At 36.7% G+C, this 20,836-nt stretch overlaps 1 protein-coding gene across 1 annotated transcript in view; it reads left to right on the forward strand.

Annotated features, from left to right (window-relative positions):
- LOC136261923 (E3 ubiquitin-protein ligase rnf213-alpha-like) overlaps window positions 1–20,836 on the forward strand; it is a 225,384-nt gene that overhangs the window by 196,532 nt on the left and 8,016 nt on the right. The window contains exons 63-72 of the mRNA XM_066056017.1: window positions 535–951; window positions 1,000–1,119; window positions 1,182–1,265; window positions 11,955–12,008; window positions 12,063–12,260; window positions 12,315–12,387; window positions 12,954–12,988; window positions 15,452–15,549; window positions 15,600–15,753; window positions 19,741–19,930. Of these exons, the coding sequence (XP_065912089.1) occupies window positions 535–951; window positions 1,000–1,119; window positions 1,182–1,265; window positions 11,955–12,008; window positions 12,063–12,260; window positions 12,315–12,387; window positions 12,954–12,988; window positions 15,452–15,549; window positions 15,600–15,753; window positions 19,741–19,930 (1,423 nt within the window). The remainder of the gene's footprint in view (window positions 1–534; window positions 952–999; window positions 1,120–1,181; window positions 1,266–11,954; window positions 12,009–12,062; window positions 12,261–12,314; window positions 12,388–12,953; window positions 12,989–15,451; window positions 15,550–15,599; window positions 15,754–19,740; window positions 19,931–20,836) is intronic.

The following is a 20,836-nucleotide window of genomic DNA, read 5'->3' on the forward strand; positions in this document are numbered from 1 at the left end:
GTATCTATATGATCTAGTAGCTAGAGCAAAAGGCACCCTACAACATCCTTTCACAGTTGAATTGTATCACCATTCAAGAAAGATTTAATGCTTTAACAAAACTTTCAAAGCTATAACAACCAAAACTATAATTATATTTAGAGGAGCTTGATGTGCTTCCAGGAAACAATTTTGGGTGATTTTATGACAAATGGAAGTAATGTATAAATGATGGCAATTTTACATTTTTTACTAGATAACAATGAACTGGTTGTGGCTTTAGAGTGCTTGTTTTACTGTTGACAAACACTACTTGCTATTTGATATTTACTTAGAGTATATCAACCTTATTCATAGATTTTGCAATTTTAAAAGGTTTCTGGAAACCAGTGAAACCCTCCTAGAACCATGCAATGATCCCTACAAGCTTACAAATCTCTCATTTTCCTTATACTTGTTATTATAAAACAGTAAGCATACCAGCCTGATACTTAGTTTGTTGCAACATTTACGTTTGCATTGTTTGTAATTTTGGTATGAAATCTGACACTATAGGATGCTATCTACAAGCAGTCAAGCGAATTAACATGTCTGCAAGATAAAATCAATTTTGTAGCAGAAAAACTTACCGATGGCCATGAGATTTATGAGAAATTTGATGACACAATCACCCTTGAATATTTAGAAGCTATAGCTTCACTTCGTTATGTGCTATCAGTCACTTCTGCTTTTATATCAAAATGTTATCAAAGTGAAGATTACTTTAAAGAACTCCAACCTGTAGAAAGACATGCCCTTGATTGTTTGTTTGAAGAAGTACAGCGGGTGTGTTTACTTGGTGATCACACTCAACTCCATGTGTTTCTAATGAAATTTATTGTAAGACGATTTGGAATGCAGTTTTTGAAGCAGCTGGTTGACAAGCCAAACTTTGATTGGCTGATACCACCTCAACTTCAACCTGAGAAAAAGGTGCATATGCTGATGTATGTGTTGTATGTTTTTTGAATTTGTACACAGGAAAATAACACTACAATTGATCCTTATATACTCTATGGTAAAAATTACAAAAGTGTTCGTGAAGCTATTGCTCTGTCTATTTGTGGCTCAAACTTCACTGAGCTAGATACTGAAATTAAAGTATGACGTGAATTGTTTACTGATTTTGATTCCATACATATGTTGTTTCTGTTATTTTATAGCAATTTGCTCAAGCTGATTCCATTGTGATTTCTTTAGCACTTTATCAACAGATTACATTTCAAGGAAAGAACGTTCCAGCAGAGGTAATGTACATTGACAGCTTCAACATCATCCCAGTAGTATGCTTTTATGTCATTATCGAAACTTAAGGCTAAGGTTGAAACAAATAGTACGAATATTCCTTATTCGTTTATTAAGAAATATTTGTATTCTTTAAGAAATATTCTTATCATTAAGTGCTCATTAATCAGTCAAATAGACAAAGCTGAATGCTTTCATATTTAAACCATCCACTGCACATCATTTTAAAGCAAATGCATGCATGTGAATTGGACTTTTCATTGTGTAACATTCAAATTGTAGTAAATTTGTCTTTCAAACACCTAGCTACATTAGTTTGTTTCAAGAATATTCAGTTCCCAAAATTTGACCCCTAATAAAGACTCATGGTAGGGCCAAGAAAGTAAAAAGCAGATGCCCCATACAAATAAGCGCGATCACCATTATGAATTGTTTATGTATAGCAATAGTTTTGCTATCCTGGCCTAATTCTTGTGATCTTTAGGTATTTTTGTCCCTCAGTTCCTTGATGTACAACAAGCTCTTGAATTAGAGATTAAACTATTCAATTACTGAAATAGTGAAGTGGTCATTATGCTTCATTTTCAACTATGTTCACCCCATTACAAACGAAGAACACTATGAGAAAGATCTCTGTAATCAATCCAGTCACAACAGAATACTCAGGACTCAGGTAAGTTTATGAAGCAGTATGCCAAATGCACCAGTCGGGATGAAGTGATGTTGAACAGTGAAAAAATTAATCCTGTAGTATCATTAGCCATTATCAAGTTACGCTTGTCTGTAGGCATCAGTCAGGCAACCACCTATAATAGTATGGCCTTCTCCAACAAAGAAAAGGCCAAGATCACACTATTTGCAAAGTTCAAGGCATACTGCAAGCCTAAGTAGAACGTAACAGTGGAAAGGCACCACTTCAACATGCACATTCAAGATGACAATTAGACAATACACCAGTGTGACTGAACTGAAACAACTGTGGCTATAGTGATTTGGAAGAACATCTGGTTAGAGACTGCCTCGTATGTAGTGCCAATTTAGATGCGGTGAGAGAGCATCTGTTTAAAAGTGATGATCCAACATTGAAATTGCAATTAGTTTATGAACAGCCACAGAAGGCATACGCAGTACTTGTCAGAAGAAATTGCAGAATCGATACATGGTCTGTAACACAGAAACACATCCAACCTCTACCTTTCCAAAGACAACGTGAAACAGCAAGTTCAGAACCAATGGGTCATCAACAGTGGCTCAGGAAACTGATGTATCGTCACACCTAATGAAATTCTCCAACAAAGAAAAATATCTATTTGTACTTAGAGATAATTGTGAACTTGAAATGGAGACCAAGAATCGGTCACTGAGACTGCAGGGGTGTCCATGGAGCCAGTTGAGAATCAAGCAGTTCCAGGTCGGCTATTCAAAAGTAACGCAACATTGGAAACAGTACCATCATTAGCAGTACCATTTACTGTACATTAGCTTTAGAGCATTCCATCCTTTAAGTAGAAATAGAATGATAGGAAGTGAGCACGGTTAGGAAAACAGAAATGCAAGTTGAATTAATTACACACACATACCTCTCACAGGTGCAAATTATGCTAGTAATACATGTACTATTGTGCAGAATATACATACACAGTAGTGCCTGCACTTCTTCATTATTTACTTTAACAGTAATGAGGTGTATTCTCATGGTTTGCACTGTGATTTTAGCAGTTTTTTCCATGCCAGTGCACACCTATATATATGTGACCAGGCCTGCAAAAACAGGGCATGTGGGCACAAACTACACCCTGTCACACTACAGGTCATATCTTAGTATTGAAACAAAAATATTTGCATTCTGTAGCTTGCATCATAAATCAAATTAAATGTTAATTACTATTACTTGAAAATTGCATTGCAATAGCTTAATGGTATAAAAAGTTATGTATGATGGAAGTTTGAAAAAGTAGACAAAAATCATGTGCCCACATGCCCTATTTTTGCAGGCCCAGTCACATATGCTTAACAGATAGTGTAAGTGTGCAGCAAAGCAGTTTATTCATTAAGCACAAACTTGTAAAAAATTATCTGCTTTAGTACAACATATGGGGCAAACACACAGACAGAATGCAACTTGCCTGCCCTAGCATGCCCTTCTCACAAATGTGCTAAACGAGTTCTTATGTTGCAACTTGTAAGACAGTCTATGCCAGTGCTGATAATCTTTGAGCATAACAGTAACAAAAAGGTTGAGTTGTGACTGAGCAGTGACTGAAGTGGGGACCGAACTTGCATTATCGGTGCACAATCAACAAAGTTAGACTATGTCATGCATAGCATACTTTGAAGTTTATTGGCTATTGAGGTACAGTATTTCTAGAAATATAAGCTTCAAGAAATTTTCACGAATACAATTTCATGATAAAAATTTTTCACCTTTGTCATTGGGCGACAAAATATTTTTTCTAATGTTATTTGTGATAATCTTTCTTTGCAGGCAAAGCTGAGCAACAAGCAGTGAATCTCACAGTGAATTCGAAAACACTGACGTCTCTGTGCCATAGAAGACCAGTAGCCGGCTTCAGCAGTTATTCAAGTAGTGCATGTCTGGAGTGGATTAGTAATATTGCTGCCACTCACACTATGACAAAACGTATGGCAGCAAAATTGTACATGTGCTCACTCTTCATTCAGCCAGTTACTGTTATCACTCCGTATCCTATCACTCGCAATGAAATTCCATGAAGAGGACAAGTGACTGTTTTTTTTCCTAGAATATAGAAGGTTGTTCTTAGTTTTACTTACTTGAGCAAATGTATACAAAGCTGCGTGGCCATGATATTAGCTAGCCAAATTAATTGAACCTCTAATAATTAAAATAATTTACGTAATTAATTTTCATGAGATGCGATACTCGACTAATTATTTTTAACAGTTTATAAAAATAGAACTACTGTATTTATTATACAATGTATACTCTTAGGTAGGTTTCTACCCATGGCATTTTTTTTCCTTTTGTTCTGCTTAATTCTAGATACAACAATCAATAGGAATCATCACTGGCAAGAGTTAATTGTGTATGCAGATACTGTTATTGCAGATAGTTGTCGGAAGCCACCAATAAGTTATTTCAACAACCAGAGCCACACAAAACTATAATACCAGAGGAAGTTGGTCATGCATCATAGCCCTATGATGTATTGCTACATGTGATTGCTCAATAAAACGTGGCACTTGAAACTGGTATCATTATTATGAAGTTCTGTCACATTCACAAGAAGTATGCATAATTTAGTGTTGTTTCTGAGCTAGAAAAGTCATTCAGACTGAAAGAAGTGGTCGAAAGAAGGGCCCTGGGAACCATCATCAATTTGTGCATTAGAATCAAGACACACGGTAGTGTGTCGTGCGGCCCAAGAAGCCGGCGCGCAACACCCGTGAGTATATTGACAGGAAGAAAGAAAAAAAATGCAATTTTCGCACCTCCGTAGCTCTGTGCTGCCTTGACGAAGCAAGACGATTTTTGCTGTGGACACTCCCTCCAACTTCAGTGCTCCACATTCCAAATTTGAGCGAAATCGCTTCACACGTTCCCGAGATATGCGACTTCAAAAATTGGCTTAGTTTCTTAGTTGTTTTTTTTCTTATCAAGACACACGGTAGTCGTGCGGCCCAAGAAGCCGGCGCGTAACACCCGTGAGTATATTGACAGGAAGAAAGAAAACGCAATTTTCGCACCTCCGTAGCTCTGTGCTGCCTTGACGAAACAAGACGATTTCTGCTATGGACACTCCCTCCAACTTCAGTACTCCACATTCCAAATTTGAGCGAAATCGCTTCACGCGTTCCCGAGATATGCGACTTCAAAAATTGGCTTAGTTTCTTCGTTTTTTTTCTTATTTTTCTTCCTCTTGTCGCACACTTACAAAAACTGCTATAAAACGCGAACACCATATCCGATTGCCTTGAAATTTGGCACCAAGAAGGGGGGTATAAAGGCACATCTCTGTACCAACTTTGGCTGGAATACGATAAACAGGCAAAGAGTTATGAGCGATTATTCACGAAAAATAGCACACCAATATGTTGTCACGCCTACAGGGTAAACCGCGTATGGGAAAATCGGTGGGTGAATAGGTTAACTATTGAACCTCAAACCTTTTGTGGTTTGAAAGAAATCGAGCTAAAAATCAGGAAGATACAACAAAAAAACCAACAGTGTGTAACAATTACGCAATCGAGATTAGCTAATAAAAAAACAACTGCTTGCCACGCCTACTAGATAAACCGCTTGGGGTAATGCTTTGAAAATCGTTGTACAGATGGAGTAATCATCTTAGAAAAGCTCATCGATGGTGTAGAAGAATCAGACTTAAAGCCACGGAGTTATAACACGAAATCCAACTTGGTGCAGCAAGTGCGAGATCGAGATACTCTAATAGAGCAGTCATCCTAATAGAGCAGTCATCCTAATAAAGCAGTCACCCTGAAGAGAATTCAAGAGATCAGCTAGAAACAAGTAACCTGTATAGAGATCAGCTACAAACAAGTCACCCTATAGAGAGATCAGCTACAAACAATTCACCCTGTAGAGAGATCAGCTAGAAGAAGTTACCTTGTAGGGAGTTCATGCAACTATGGAAAGAGATAGTTCAGCTAGAAGAAATCACCTTGTAGAGTTCAGCTACAAAGAAACCACCATGTAGAGAGTTCAGCTACAAACAAATCGACCTGTAGAGAGATCAACAGAAGAAGTTACCTTGCAGAGAGTTCAGCTACAAAGAAACCATCATGAAGAGAGTTCAGCTACAAACAAATCTTCCTGTAGAGAGATCAGCTAGAATAAGTTACCTTGTAGAGAGTTCAGCTACAAAGAAACCATCATGTAGAGAGTTCAGCTGCAAACAAATCACCTGTGGAGAGTTCAGCTACAAACAAATTTCCCTGTAGAGAGATCAGCTAGAAGAAGTTTCCTTGTAAAGAGTTCACCTTCAAACAAATCACCCTGTAGAAAGATCAGCTAGAAGAAGTCACCTTGTAGAGAGTTCAGTTACAAAGAAACCACCATGTAGAGAGTTCAGCTACAAACAAATCGCCCTGTAGAGAGATCAATAGAAGAAGTTACCTTGCAGAGAGTTCAGCGACAAAGAAACCATCATGTAGAGAGTTTAGCTACAAACAAATCTCCCTGTATAGAGAAATCAGCTAGAAGAAGTTACCTTGTAGAGAGTTCAGCTACAAAGAAACCATCATGTAGAGAGTTCAGCTGCAAACAAATCACCTGTAGAGAGTTCAGCTACAAACAAATCTCCCTGTAGAGAGATCAGCTAAAAGAAGTTTCCTTGTAGTTCAGCTTCAAACAAATCATCCTGTAGAAAGATCAGCTAGAAGAAGTCACCTTGTAGAGAGTTCAATTACAAAGAAACCACCATGTAGAGAGTTCAGCTACAAACAAATCACCCTGTAGAGAGATCAATAGAAGAAGTTACCTTGCAGAGAGTTCAGCTACAAAGAAACCACCATGTAGAGAGCTCAGCTACAAACTAGTGACTTTGTGGAGACATCAGCTAGAAGAAGATACCTTGTAGAGAATTCAGCTACAAAGAAACCATTCTGTAAAGAGCTCAGCTGTAAACAAATCACCTATACAGAATTCAGCTACAAACAAATCACCCTGTAGAGAGATCAGCTAGAAGAAGTTATCTTGTAGAGAGTTCAGCTACAAACAAATTATCCTGTAGAAAGATCAGCTAGAAGAAGTCACCTTGTAGAAAGTTCAGTTACAAAGAAACCACCATGTAGAGAGTTCAGCTACAAACTAGTCACCTTGTAGAGACATCAGTTAGTAAGTTACCTTGTAGAGGGTTCAGCTACAGAGAAACCATTTTGTAAAGAGCTCAGCTGCAAACAAATCACCTGTACAGAATTCAGCTACAAACAAATCACCCTGTAGAGAGATCAGCTAGAAGAAATTACCTTGTAGATAGTTTAGCTACAAACAAATCTCCCTGTAGAGAGATCAGCTAGAAGAAATTTCCTTGTAGAGAGTTCAGCTACAAAGAAATCACCATGTAGAGAGTTCAGCTGCAAAGAAATCACCCTGTAGAAAATTCAGCTACAAACAAATTGCCCTGTAGAAAGATCTGTTAGAAGAAGTTACCTTGTAGAGAGTTCAGCTACAAAGAAACCATTCTGTAAAGAGTTCAGCTGCAAACAAATCACCTGTACAGAATTCAGCTACAAACAAATCACCCTGTAGAGAGATCAGCTAGAAGAAGTTACCTTGTAGATCATTCAGCTACAAAACAATTCACCCTGTAGAGAGATCAGCTAGAAGAAGTTACCTTGTAGATCATTCAGCTACAAAACAATTCACCCTGTAGAGAGAGCGTCTAGAAGAAGTCACCTTGTAGAGTGTTCGGTTACAAAGAACCACCATGGAGATTTCTGTAATCAATATAACAATTATGTATTATATATATAATTTGTACATTTACTGATAAAATATTTAAAGTACATCTACTTCATCTTTTCTTCTTCCTGTAGTAAAGAAAAAAAGATAGGTTAAAAAAGTCCCAAAGCCGGCCGGCCGGCTTTGAGGTATACAAATACAAAAAGAAATGAAATCTAATCCAAAACAGCCAAGCTGTAAAAAAAGTGTGTGGCCCTCAAAAAGGCTATGGTGAAAAAAGATGTGAAATCCAAGGTGGCGGCCAAGAAATGGCTGTGATGGTAGGTTAATGGTAAAAATTTTAATAATGACAATTCAGGTAAATTTTGTGAAGCGGCACAAAATTCACCCGAATTGTCATTATTAAAATTTTTACCATTAACCTACCATCACAGCCATTTCTTGGCCGCCACCTTGGATTTCACATCTTTTTTCACCATAGCCTTTTTGAGGGCCGCACACTTTTTTTACAGCCTGGCTGTTTTGGATTAGATTTTTCTTTCTCTTGTCGCACACTTACAAAAACTGCTATAAAACGTGAACGCCATATCCGATTGCCTTGAAATTTGGCACACAGAAGGGGGGTATAAAGGTGCATCTCAGTACCAACTTTGGCTGGAATACGATAAACAGGCATAGAGTTATGAGCGATTATTCACGAAAAATAACACCAATATGTTGTCACGCCTACAGGGTAAACCGCGTATGGGAAGAAGCTGAAAATCGGTGGGTGAATAGGTTAACTATTGAACCTCAAACCTTTTGTGGTTTGAAAGAAATCGAGCTAAAAACCAGGAAGATACCACGAAAAAGCCAACAGTGTAACAATTACGCAATCGAGATTAGCTAATAAAGAAACGACTGCTTGCCACGCCTACCAGATAAACCGCTTGGGGTAATGCTTTGAAAATCGTTGTACAGATGGAGTAATCATCTTAGAAAGGTTCATCAATGGTGTAGAAGAATCAGACTTAAAGCCACGGAGTTATAACACGAAATCCAACTTGGTGCAGCAAGTGCGAGATCGAGATACTCTAATAGAGCAGTCATCCTAATAGAGCAGTCATCCTAATAAAGCAGTCACCCTGAAGAGAATTCAAGAGATCAGCTAGAAACAAGTAACCTGTATAGAGATCAGCTATAAACAAGTCACCCTGTAGAGAGATCAGCTACAAACAATTCACCCTGTAGAGAGATCAGCTAGAAGAAGTTTCCTTGTAGAGAGTTCAGCTTCAAACAAATCACCCTGTAGAAAGATCAACTAGAAGAGTTTACCTTGTAGAGAGTTCAGTTACAAAGAAACCACCATGTAGAGAGCTCAGCTACAAACTAGTGACCTTGTAGAGACATCAGCTAGAATAAGTTACCTTGTAGAGAGTTCAGCTACAAAGAAACCATTCTGTAAAGAGCTCAGCTGCAAACAAATCATCTGTACAGAATTCAGCTACAAGCAAATCACCCTGTAGAAAGATCAGCTAGAAGAAGTTACCTTGTAGAGAGTTCAGTTACAAAGAAACCACCATGTAGAGAATTCAGCTACAAACTAGTGACCCTGTAAAGACATCAGCTAGAAGAAGTTACCTTGTAGAGAGTTCAGCTACAAAGAAACCATTCTGTAAAGAGCTCAGCTGCAAACAAATCATCTGTACAGAATTCAGCTACAAACAAATCACCCTGTAGAAAGATCAGCTAGAAGAAGTTACCTTGTAGAGAGTTCAGTTACAAAGAAACCACCATGTAGAGAATTCAGCTACAAACTAGTGACCCTGTAAAGACATCAGCTAGAAGAAGTTACCTTGTAGAGAGTTCAGCTACAAAGAAACCATTCTGTAAAGAGCTCAGCTGCAAACAAATCACCTGTACAGAATTCAGCTACAAACAAATCACCCTGTAGAGAGATCAGCTAGAAGAAGTTACCTTGTAGATCATTCAGCTACCAACAATTCACCCTGTAGAGAGAGCATCTAGAAGAAGTCACCTTGTAGAGTGTTCAGTTGCAAAGAAACCACCATGGAGATTTCTGTAATCAATATATGTATTATATATATAATTTGTACATTTACTGATAAAATATTTAAAGTACATCTACTTCATCTTTTCTTCTTCCTGTGGTAAAGAAAAAAACATAGGTTAAAAAAGTCCTAAAGCCTGCCATAGGCCGGCTTTGGAGTATACAAATACAAAAAGAAATGAAATCTAATCCAAAACAGCCAAGCTGTAAAAAAGGTGTGCGGCCCTCAAAAAGGCTATGGTGAAAAAAGATGTGAAATCCAAGGTGGCGGCCAAGAAATGGCTGTGATGGTAGGTTAATGGTAAAAATTTTAATACCAAGCAGCACAAAAATTCATCTGAATTGTCGTTATTAAAATTTTTACCATTAACCTACCATCACAGCCATTTCTTGGCTGCCACCTTGGATTTCACATCTTTATTCACCATAGCCTTTTTGAGGGCTGCACACTTTTTTTACAGCTTGGCTGTTTTGGATTAGATAATATATATCATTGCCGAGGTGCCAGGGTTAAAAGATGGTTAGAACTTTTCTGAGATGTATGACCAACCTCTATGCAGTTATTGTACATATACAAGTATCTATGCTATTTAGAGATCTGAGAAATGGTACAATAATCACCAAGGACAAAATGGTCACATATGTGCAATAGGTGTAGAAAAAATTTCTTTGAAAACCACAGGATGAGTGGAAGTGGTAGAATTCCCAACTTGCATGTAATGTGTTACGTATGCCCTGCATTGATACGTGCTCTGGATGCTGAGAAACCATGAGCTAAGTTTTAAAAAGTGTGCATTTTCTGTAAATATGCTGTAGGCAATGAACTAAAGCATGCAGAAGCTTGCAATAAGGAATCACAAAGTAGCTGGGTAATGAGTGCTTCATTTTGAGCAGAAATAGCTTGTCGATACAGGTGGAGCACTGGCAAGTAAGTAGCATGACAGATAGACAGTCAGATTAAGAACATTTCAGTTTTATTATATTATATTGTGGTATTTTTTTGCTTTAGAGGGTCGTTGTGTATATTACTATGTGTCCTGATTTTAAATGTTTGGTACGCATGATAATCTAAGGTGTTCCCGTCAATTTATATTGAACACACAATATTCTATATAAAGCATTAGTAAAGTGGGGAGTGGGACAATGGGTGTGATGTGAATGGGTGAGTCATGGTCAGGGAAATGTGACTACTGGTAATAGTAGTAGAAGCATAGCTTTTGATATTAAATGTAACCATTCCAGCAGCTAGTTCAGGAATTGTAGAAGTAGCATTACATTCATCTCTAGCAGGAAATTGTTTGTCTTGAGATTCATTTCTTCATTGGTAAATAGGGAAATCTTGATGAAATAATTGTAAATGATAGCCAAAATGCTCCAAATGATGCAGTTAAGCATCAAGTGATGTTCCACTGGACTCTGAAGCAATCTTCTCGGTAATTGTCCTACATTTTGTTCCGCAGCAGTGGAAATGGCCTCATCAAGCAGCTTCTTGTTCTTTTTCTAGTAACCCCCATAACAATGTCAACTGAGATTGAGGATCCAAGTCTTCAGGATCCAAAGAAACATTCTCTACAGCTTTTGATTCACAAAAATAGAAATTCTTTGTGCAGAAACCGTATAAAAAAGTTCCCTATGTAAGTAAAAGTAGCTGGCACCAAAATACTAGTACAACTCTAACTACAATTAACATTGCGCCTTTATTGTTGAGTTGTGCTCTACATTCAGCCTAGCTGCATTCTTAATTAATTTGTTGACTGTAATGGATTGATCCTTAGGTGACAAAATTACCAGCCAATTAGAGTTAACGAATTAATTAGGATTGCAGCAAGCTGAATATGTTTAAAACTTTGTAGTGGTTGCATGTATTAACATTCTGCTTCAGATATCAGCTCTTTCAATTGCCCAGTAGTTTCATGGAAGCTCCTTCATTTTTTTGCAGCCAAGCTATTTTTGCAGGAGGATACAAAATGTACTCATATAAGTTACAACAAACTGAATAAACAGATAGACGTTGGTACACATCTTGAGAGTTTGTCCATATCAAGTAGTTTGTTGAATTGATTTCCAGTCTATATTACTGTTACAGTTAATGTGTGAATGCTTTATGAAATGAGCAGACAAAAACAAAATGGGTGTATGTTATACCACTCTTAATCTTCCATTCCAGTGTTGTCATTGTACAATGAGTATAATTATTTAATTTTTACTGTACCAATTAAATGATTTTCTATTTATCTGCAGGGTATGGAGCATTTGACTATGCTTGTACAAAACTGTACACTCTTCACTAATGAAGTAAGAATCCAGCATGATAAATGCTTTTATTTGTCTGTGAAATTTTAAATCTAGATGCGTTATATTACTGATCTTTTAATACACAACAAGCAGGGTATACGTTTAACAGAATTGCAAACTCATCATGGGAAGTCTCCTCATCATGGCCTCCTGAGTGTAGTAGTTCATTGTGCAGTAGTATTTACTCACACACAACAAATTCCTTTTTTGAAGCCATTTTTTAATCTGATGTACGATCCAGCATCTATGAAGGTGTGTTATACTATCATATGCATCTAATTGTTTGACAGTATTTTAAATTTTAAGAGAGCCTATCTTCCGACTATGCCTGATGATTCTTTATTTCGTGCTATGAATGTGCTTGCTGGAAAATATTATGGTAAGTTCATGGTTATGAAAATAAAACAACATTGTTTTTCACAAAATAACTTTGCATATTGTACTATACGTATTGTTTTAGATGTAAGTTGAGTGTGACTAATTATGATGTACGTTCAGTAAAAACTTAGGGATTACATATTGATGACCACCAACTTGATCATGAAATATATATGGTCTTTACTTGTTTGCTCCGTGCACTAAGGAAAAGCATCATTTTAGTTACTTCATGTGACCCTATGTAACAGTGATTTTGATGGATTCAATGTAGCAGATGATTAAAAGAGACAGTTTCTGCTGCTAAAAGCTACAACCTAAAATAATATGCTTATCATGGGGAAATGCACTGTCTAAAATTTAACTCTGATATGTGTAAACTGTTGTCCTGTGCAGTCATTGCATCCTGTGTAATCACTGCAATGTTTTGTGCAATCAATATCACCATCTCTACATACAAAATATTAAGCATGTTTATGTAAATCACTGCATGTCCCTACAGTACATGTACTATTTTTCTTGATTGTTCTCATATTATGTCTAAATTTGTGTTTATAATGTTCCCTTTAGTATGTCCTAAAGGACATCCGTATCATATTAGTGAGGTAGGTGGATATGTGTATGACTGCTATTGTACTGTTAACATTTTATGCACAGTGCTGACAGATTTGTGTGATTAACTCTAATATAATCACCATAGTAACAAAGTTAATTTCTAGTGATGCACTGATACCAATACTAGTATCAGTATCAGCCTTATTTTGGCAATATCAGGCTAGTATCAGTGTAGCTATAAATTCCCAATACTAACCAATACTTTGTATGACATCTTTTCAACATGGTGGCATATATAGCAAGTTGAATGAGGGTATATAAACCATGGATTTTCAGAAAGAAGCTAGCAAGTACCATATTAGTATAGCAGAAGGCTAGTAAGCCACAAAGTGAGACTCATTGAAGCCATTAAGGATGATTTGTTGAAGCCATAACAGACAATTAGTCCACAAGATTGATGCTTGCAAACAGTATGGCAGTACTACTTAGTAAGTTTCCCCCTAAAATGAATAAAGCCTGCCGTCAACAATATCATGGGTGATGAAAAGTACCTTTAAGGAAGAGTCTTAGTGCATCTACTATCAAAACATCAAATTCAGTATTAAATGGAGTTTAACTTGTTAGAGGGAGATAATTGCGCGTGCTTGTGTAGTAACACATTGCAGCTAGCAAGTATTAGAGATTATACATAGGTATGTAGCACACCTGCATCACAATGCTAGACGTAGCATAGAACAGTAGGTATTAATTGGAAAACATTATGAACACATACGCAGGAAAAATACCACGTGTATGGGTTATTCCTAATGTGTAACCGGATGGAATAAAAGTCAGTCTCATTGATGATGATGATGAAGAAGAAGAAGAAAAAGAAGAAGAAAGGACTAGTGATGTGGGCAGTCCGATCTGGAAGTTGTTTGTGCCACTACGTAGTGGACAGGAGTGTACACGTGTTCGGTCGGGAGATACAAGTAGTTCAATATTGGGACAGCAGATTAACTATTCGCCTTAGCACCTGCCCGGTGAGTTCTTTCCATGCATTGCTGTTGCACTGCTTGTGTTGCATGCCAGCGAACCAATGCGTTGCTCATCAGTAATAAAAGCCACTAAAACATCCCGCGTGTTTGGGGATATTCAGTGTAGGCATGCAGCTTTCTAAGATTGTCGAGGATAGAGTTATTTGCCTTGACTTTCAATACTAGACATTAATAAGGTAATCTACAAAAATAACTACCATAAAATGCCAGTGTAAGGATAGCTATGTTGTAATAGCTACCATCATTCATATCTCTTGCTTCACTACTTTTTATTGTTAGAATCCTACTTCATTTTAAAATTAATAATTGCGTTAGTTTAATAATAGTGTATTAGCAATATATGCACACAAGATTGATAGTCACAAAACCAGTCAAATGCACTTTACGAAATTTGTTTAGTAATCTAGCTATTGGAGTTACTGGTTGTTTCTTGTAAACAATGCCCATGTACAAAGTATTGGTGTTAAATTGGTATTAGCCATTTTCACCTATATTGTATTGGTATGAGATTGGTAGTGAAAACGCAGTATTGGTTCATCATCATATATGCTTTTTAAGTACCAGTAATACATTATAAACACTTGACTGAGGGATGGGATGTCTTTAATGGTTTTGTTCTGGGAAGAAATTAATCCATAAAGTTAAAAACTATGCCCATAAAGTATGGATAGGAGACAATTACTGGCTGTTGCTTGTTGCTGAGATACTGCCAATTAGCCATTCATTAGAGCAAGAGTATATAATATACTCTTGATTAGAGTAAGTCATTAAAATGTGTGTTACGTACTTATGATTTTCAGATGTGTTCATCCATCATCTCCAAAGTTTTCACTTTCAAATGCATGAATGCATGTATTTAGCAAAGTGTCAATTATTGACTTTACAATTATTTCTGCACACATGATAATACTCTTTCAACACCTTTTATTCCTTCCATATATATATATATGTAATATACCACACCTGTGGTGGAGATCAAAAGCGCCGTGCTGTGGTATATAACTGATATACCATGGCAAACTGTGATACCACACTTTGTGGCTACACTTACCATATATGGTGTAACTTCACACATTTCGCGAAATCCTTACGTAAATGGTAAACAATTCTCTAATAACAAATGCCTAAATCAGCCAAAAAAATTTTACCTGAGCTAGTGAGTGCATAGTCGATGAACTCTTGTCTCCTTTGTGGATAACTCAGTAATCACAAGTAGATGGGCGTGGCACTGCTAAAGAGTTTGATTCATCAATGCGTGCATGATTTCGATCTCAAACAGGTACTATTTACTATAAATTGCCATCTATAATATCGTTTCATCTACTGTGGTGTAGAATATAACAGTTATAACACGGGATATGACCGAAATATATGTGTTCTCCCTCAGGCGCTGCACGCCCTCGGGAAGTCACACGTATATTTCTGTCATATCCCTCCTATGCATGTTATAGCTATAATTTTTTTTATTCATATTAGTGTGGAGGAGCTGTAGCCAGAGGCACATGCCCTGAATGTGGTGCTGCTATTGGTGGACTTAATTATAAATTGGAAACTGGAAATATTGAAGTACAGAGGTAAAGCTACTTACTGTATAAAATAAAAACATAATATGATTGTGATCTAGGGGAGATAAAACTCAAACTGGACACGTTCTTGGTAGTCCAGAAAAGCGAAGTGTATTACCAGAACCAGAACGCAGTCTGCCACCTAGTGGGTGTGCATTATTAAGACTATTACTACATGCTGTTCTTGTGTGGAGTAGCTCTGATGCTGATGATGTAAGGATTACAATTTACAATAGTAGTATGAACTACTTGTTATAATCATTTAGTCCATTCCAAGTATTTTTAAGGGTGCTCTGTACAGTTCATACAAGGCTTCCCAAGACATAGTCTGTTTTGCACTAAAAGAAATATTATGGTCACTTAATTAGTCTGTGACATGTTGACGCATTTTAGTACCTGTAAATTAGATATCCCATAGCAACAAGCACACGCATCTTGCTATTCTACAAACTCTCACTTAAATTAGAACTACTTTGTCATTTTTAATCCAATAGACATGAAATTTTCACACAAGCTACTTTAGTAATTTTGCCAAAGAAGAGCGTTTGCCATTTTGAAATAGCAAGTCCAGATGATGAATAACGTGGAAGTAAAAAAAGGATTTGTGGGAGTGTCAACCCAAAAGATAAATATGTGATGATTGAGAAGCTAAAAGACAAAAATAAAAATGCGCGATGGTTTGTGCTGTTTAGCATAGTGTATCATAAAAGTATCAAGGCTCTTGTGCGTAAGCTGTAGGACTAGTTCTAGTATAAAGGGGAAAACTGTAATTCATGTTCTAAAGCAATTGGCAGTTGGGTTTGTACTAAACTGTGTACTAGTGTTAGCTTATATCCAGTAAAAAGGTACAGAACATTTGCTAAAACCATTTGTAAGTTATAGAACAAATTAAATTTCATGGGAAGCCATATAAGCGGACTGTACAGAGCACCCTTAATAAAATATTACTTATGTGTTTCACTCTCAAGAAATTTTCTGCTCGATAAACTGGCAGTGATAACAGCGTTACCATAGTGCAAAATTTGTTAGGTTGTCAACCCATAGGTCACCGTCATTATATTGCTTGTTTCCCATCACCTAGTAAAGCAAAACTTGGGAGGTGATTATTGATTATTAATATATATATACAGTTGACTCTTGTTATTTGAGTGAGTATATGACTAGAGTATCTCAATCTTGAAAGGTGTACCCATTCTTCCAAGAGTGGAAGGACTCTAACCCTTTAGTTACCCTTCTGCTATGTTTACATACACAGCTAATACATTTATAAACCTTAAGACTCGTCATTCTGTGCCTCCCTCTATCATCATGTACCACGGTAGTGTCATGTACCACGGTAGTGGTACATAATAGGGATCAGGCAGAAATTTTTCAAAACACTCTAATAGAACGCACGCCAAAAGCAGCCTTCCGGGCTTTAGATTTTATTTCTAAAACATTCTAGACCTTTCTTTTGTGTTTACAACACTAGCCAACAAGTATTAAAAGTAAGGGAAATGGTTTTAGGTGTTTTTTAAAATTTGAAAATGGTTAGATTCTCCATCTTCTTCTTTCTTTCTTCTTTCTTTCTTTCTTGTTTCGCGCGCCTACAGCTCGTAGGAAGTAGATATCAGCCCTAAAAACGTATGGCGTATTTAAAAAACATTCGTACCCAGGTCTGTGTGGTATTAAAATCTTCCCTCTCTAATGCGATTGCGAGATATAGAGCAAGAATCACTCTTCGAGACGCCATTCGATCGAGAAGCCATACAGATGATAATATAGAATTGTTTAAAATTCCATTGCTTTAGCTCACAGGACTAAAATGCATCAAGTTGTATCACACTAAACATTAAACATAACTATTGTTCACTGAAACTCGGGTTTTAGACTTCCTTCATTACGAGACAGTGAAGGGGGTGTGGCCCGCACCTCGTCACTTAAACTATTACTGTACGCCTTTCGTGTATACTTTCTATTATATTCTTCAGCTGTTTACCAGCTAAGAGTCGACATAACAAGGCTTGTAAGCTATTGGAACACACTGGTAAATTTCGAATTGAAAAGGGGTGTGTCCCTTCCGTACGCGATTGAAAAATAAAAAGCGGGATACTCCGTATACTCAGCACTTTAATTGGAGTCGACCATGTTTTGTCAAGCGTGTGTTTTACTCGTGTTGAGATTTCGCACCGCTTCGTTGCAGTAAACGGTCACACTAGTGGATTTATCTACTCGTCAAAGGAAAGTGGTATTGTTTACTGTATTGTTAACTGTATTGTTAACTGTTTGGGTTTATTGTGTCAGCAATAAATTCATATTATTGGTCCGATCATTTCATAATAGTATTGAATTTGTATCCATTATAAACAACGGATACTTATTCTGTTGTTAAAGTACTACTACTCATACTGTTAATTCTCTGTGCTACCATGCCGTCGAGATCAGCAAAAACGCGAAGATTACGTGACAAACAGCGATATGCCAATGCTAGGGAGGAAATTTGCACTGACCGTAAACATTACTACATGGCTAATGCTGATATGTGTAAAAGTGCTGCTAAAATGGCATATTCTAGCAATCCTGAGCAAAAGAAAGAGGTTTCTAAAATAGCTTCAAAATTAGCATATGCTGATAGTCCTGACAAAAAGAAAGAGGCTTCTAAAATAGCTTCAAAATTAGCGTATACTGATAATCCTGACATATTACAATGGGTTTCTTTATTAAACAATCATGTACTGTTGAACGTATATTTAAGAAGTAGTCCATGTGCATGGACATGAAAAAAATCATGAAACTAGTGGGGCAAAAAAATTATTAATTTTCAACAAGTAGAATAGGGATCAAAGATTTGATTTTGAAAAAAACTGCGTAAACAAGAAGTAATAGGGATGATAATCCACAAAAATTCTATGCATCATCAGTTCAAAGCAAGTTATTTGAATAGTGTACACTCAATTTGCGATTCCTATTTCAACTTGTGGTTAAATTTTGTTAAAATGTTGAAATAGGAATCGCAAATTGAGTGTACACTATTCAAATAACTTGCTTTGAACTGATGATGCATAGAATTTTTGTGGATTATCATCCCTATTACTTCTTGTTTACGCAGTTTTTTTCAAAATCAAATCTTTGATCCCTATTCTACTTGTTGAAAATTAATAATTTTTTTGCCCCACTATAAAATAGTACATTCATGTGATCTATAATCAAATAATTAAAATTTGGTGTGGCTACCTAAAAATTGATACGGGCAGTGACAGGAAACAAGGAATAAAATAATGAAGGCCTTGTTTCCTTCTCTTGGTGGTTGAGAATTGCATTTTTTGAAATGCTGTGCACATGTGATGTTATGTTCCTTGCACCCACTTTCTTTTCTCTTATTGACCTAAGATGTTGATGAATGTGTTCTGTTATCAGTGGCTTTATCCTCGCTTTGTACTTAGATGATTAATAATTTGTGACAATATATAGATATAGGTGATCAGCTATGCGATATTGCTGAATTGACTTTCAATGCGGAGCATTACAGAACTGATCAGTAATTTGGCTAAGGGTAAATAGAGACCTCGACCTGTTGGAGTGACATCTGAAACTAAAATGAGTGAAACTTTTTTATGTAAATGTGTAACCTCTTTATCAAGAAAACTGCTAGCATTTTCTCAGTACAAATTACAAATTTGAGTTTGCTACATTTGTTCATTAAGCTTTTTGGTCATTTCTAGCTATAAGAACACTGTTTAATACCTTCACCATTGGTTTAAAATCACACGAGAAGCCAATTTTTGGTAGACATGTAATGATGGACAAATGTGTGTAACCATTTAATGTAACTATAGTACATTCACATTGAGCTGATTCTTCAAGTACATGTGATACCTCATAGATGAATTACACAAGGTCTTAAAATTTGTAGTACAGTTTGACCAGCTAGAAATATTTCAATATCTTTTCATTCAAATGTCCAACACTTTATTTACAAGCCATCAATTTCGTATGGTAAATTTGCAGTAGGAAAGTCATAATAAAAGTGCACTGGCCCTTTTCCAAACTTGTGATCAAACCAAATCACACCTGCCTGCTCTTCAGACATTTATTTTCATTGCTAATTTCTGGTTGGCTAAATAAAGTGTTGTTTCTCCCAAGTGCTTTTTCTCTAGTAGCATGTATGCATGAATTATCATGTGTGTACAATGATAAAATTGTTCATATATTTTGCTTCAGAATCACTCGGCAGAACTTGCAGACATGGTCCATCCAGATGTACCTGGTGATTATCTCCCACAATTTTATTGGGAACATCTTCAAAGAGACTTGGATATACTGTCAAAATCTCTGAACCTGAACAAAGATGAGACGGCTCTTGTTGTGCATAATGTCCTCAGGAGCTTTACCCAATTACAGCAATATCCTGGTAATAAATAATAGTTATATCATGGCCATGAGGAATCTGTCTAATATATATTCCCACGGCCCTCAGGCTTGGACATATATATATATTAGGTGAATCCCAAGTGGCCATGGTCAAGTAATATATGTACGTACCACTTTCACACCACGCTTCAAATGTGTATAAATGCCTTTAAAGACTTGTGGCCTCTGTGCTGTTGCACTAACTACACTGGTAGTAGTGCCATAAGTTCGTAAACTATAGGTTTGAGATATACCAACTTCTTGACATATAGTCTTCAACATACAAACCAACTGATTTTTTTCCACTAGTGAATCAAGGCATTGATGGATCACTGGGCAATTTCTCAATTGGAAAAAGTGCTGTCACTTTCCTTCGTTTCTTGTGGAACAACTAGTAAAGGAAATGTGTTGTTTTCAGCAAGGGGTCTGCAACAAGCAAAAAATTGCTTACAAGATTTAAGATTTTGCACAACAATTTATAGTAAAGATTTATGCTGCAAAACTTGTCAAAAAAACCACCTCTATATGTAGACAATCGGAAATTTTGGTGAGATTTAAGGTTTACAGATTCTCTTCAATGGCCTATGAGATTTACGCTTCATTGCTGAACCCCTCAGTTTTCAGAGGCACTTACATACTGGTAGACAACTTTGTTATCTAGATTTAGTGAGTTACATAAATCCACCTCGGCAATTTTTAAAGCAAAACTCACTGTACGCATAACATGCTCACTGCACACTTAAGATGATGATGCACCAACTTTTTTAGAAGATAGCCAAATGTTTGCTCCCCTATTTGCTAGGGACATTACCCAGGCAACTGTAAACAGATTCTCAAGTTTGGCTCTTTACACTGAGCGATCTTTAGTTTTAACACTTTCAATCTGTTTCACTCACATCAGCTGTCT

Source organism: Dysidea avara, chromosome 7 (assembly GCF_963678975.1).
Source record: "Dysidea avara chromosome 7, odDysAvar1.4, whole genome shotgun sequence".
NCBI lineage: Eukaryota > Metazoa > Porifera > Demospongiae > Dictyoceratida > Dysideidae > Dysidea > Dysidea avara.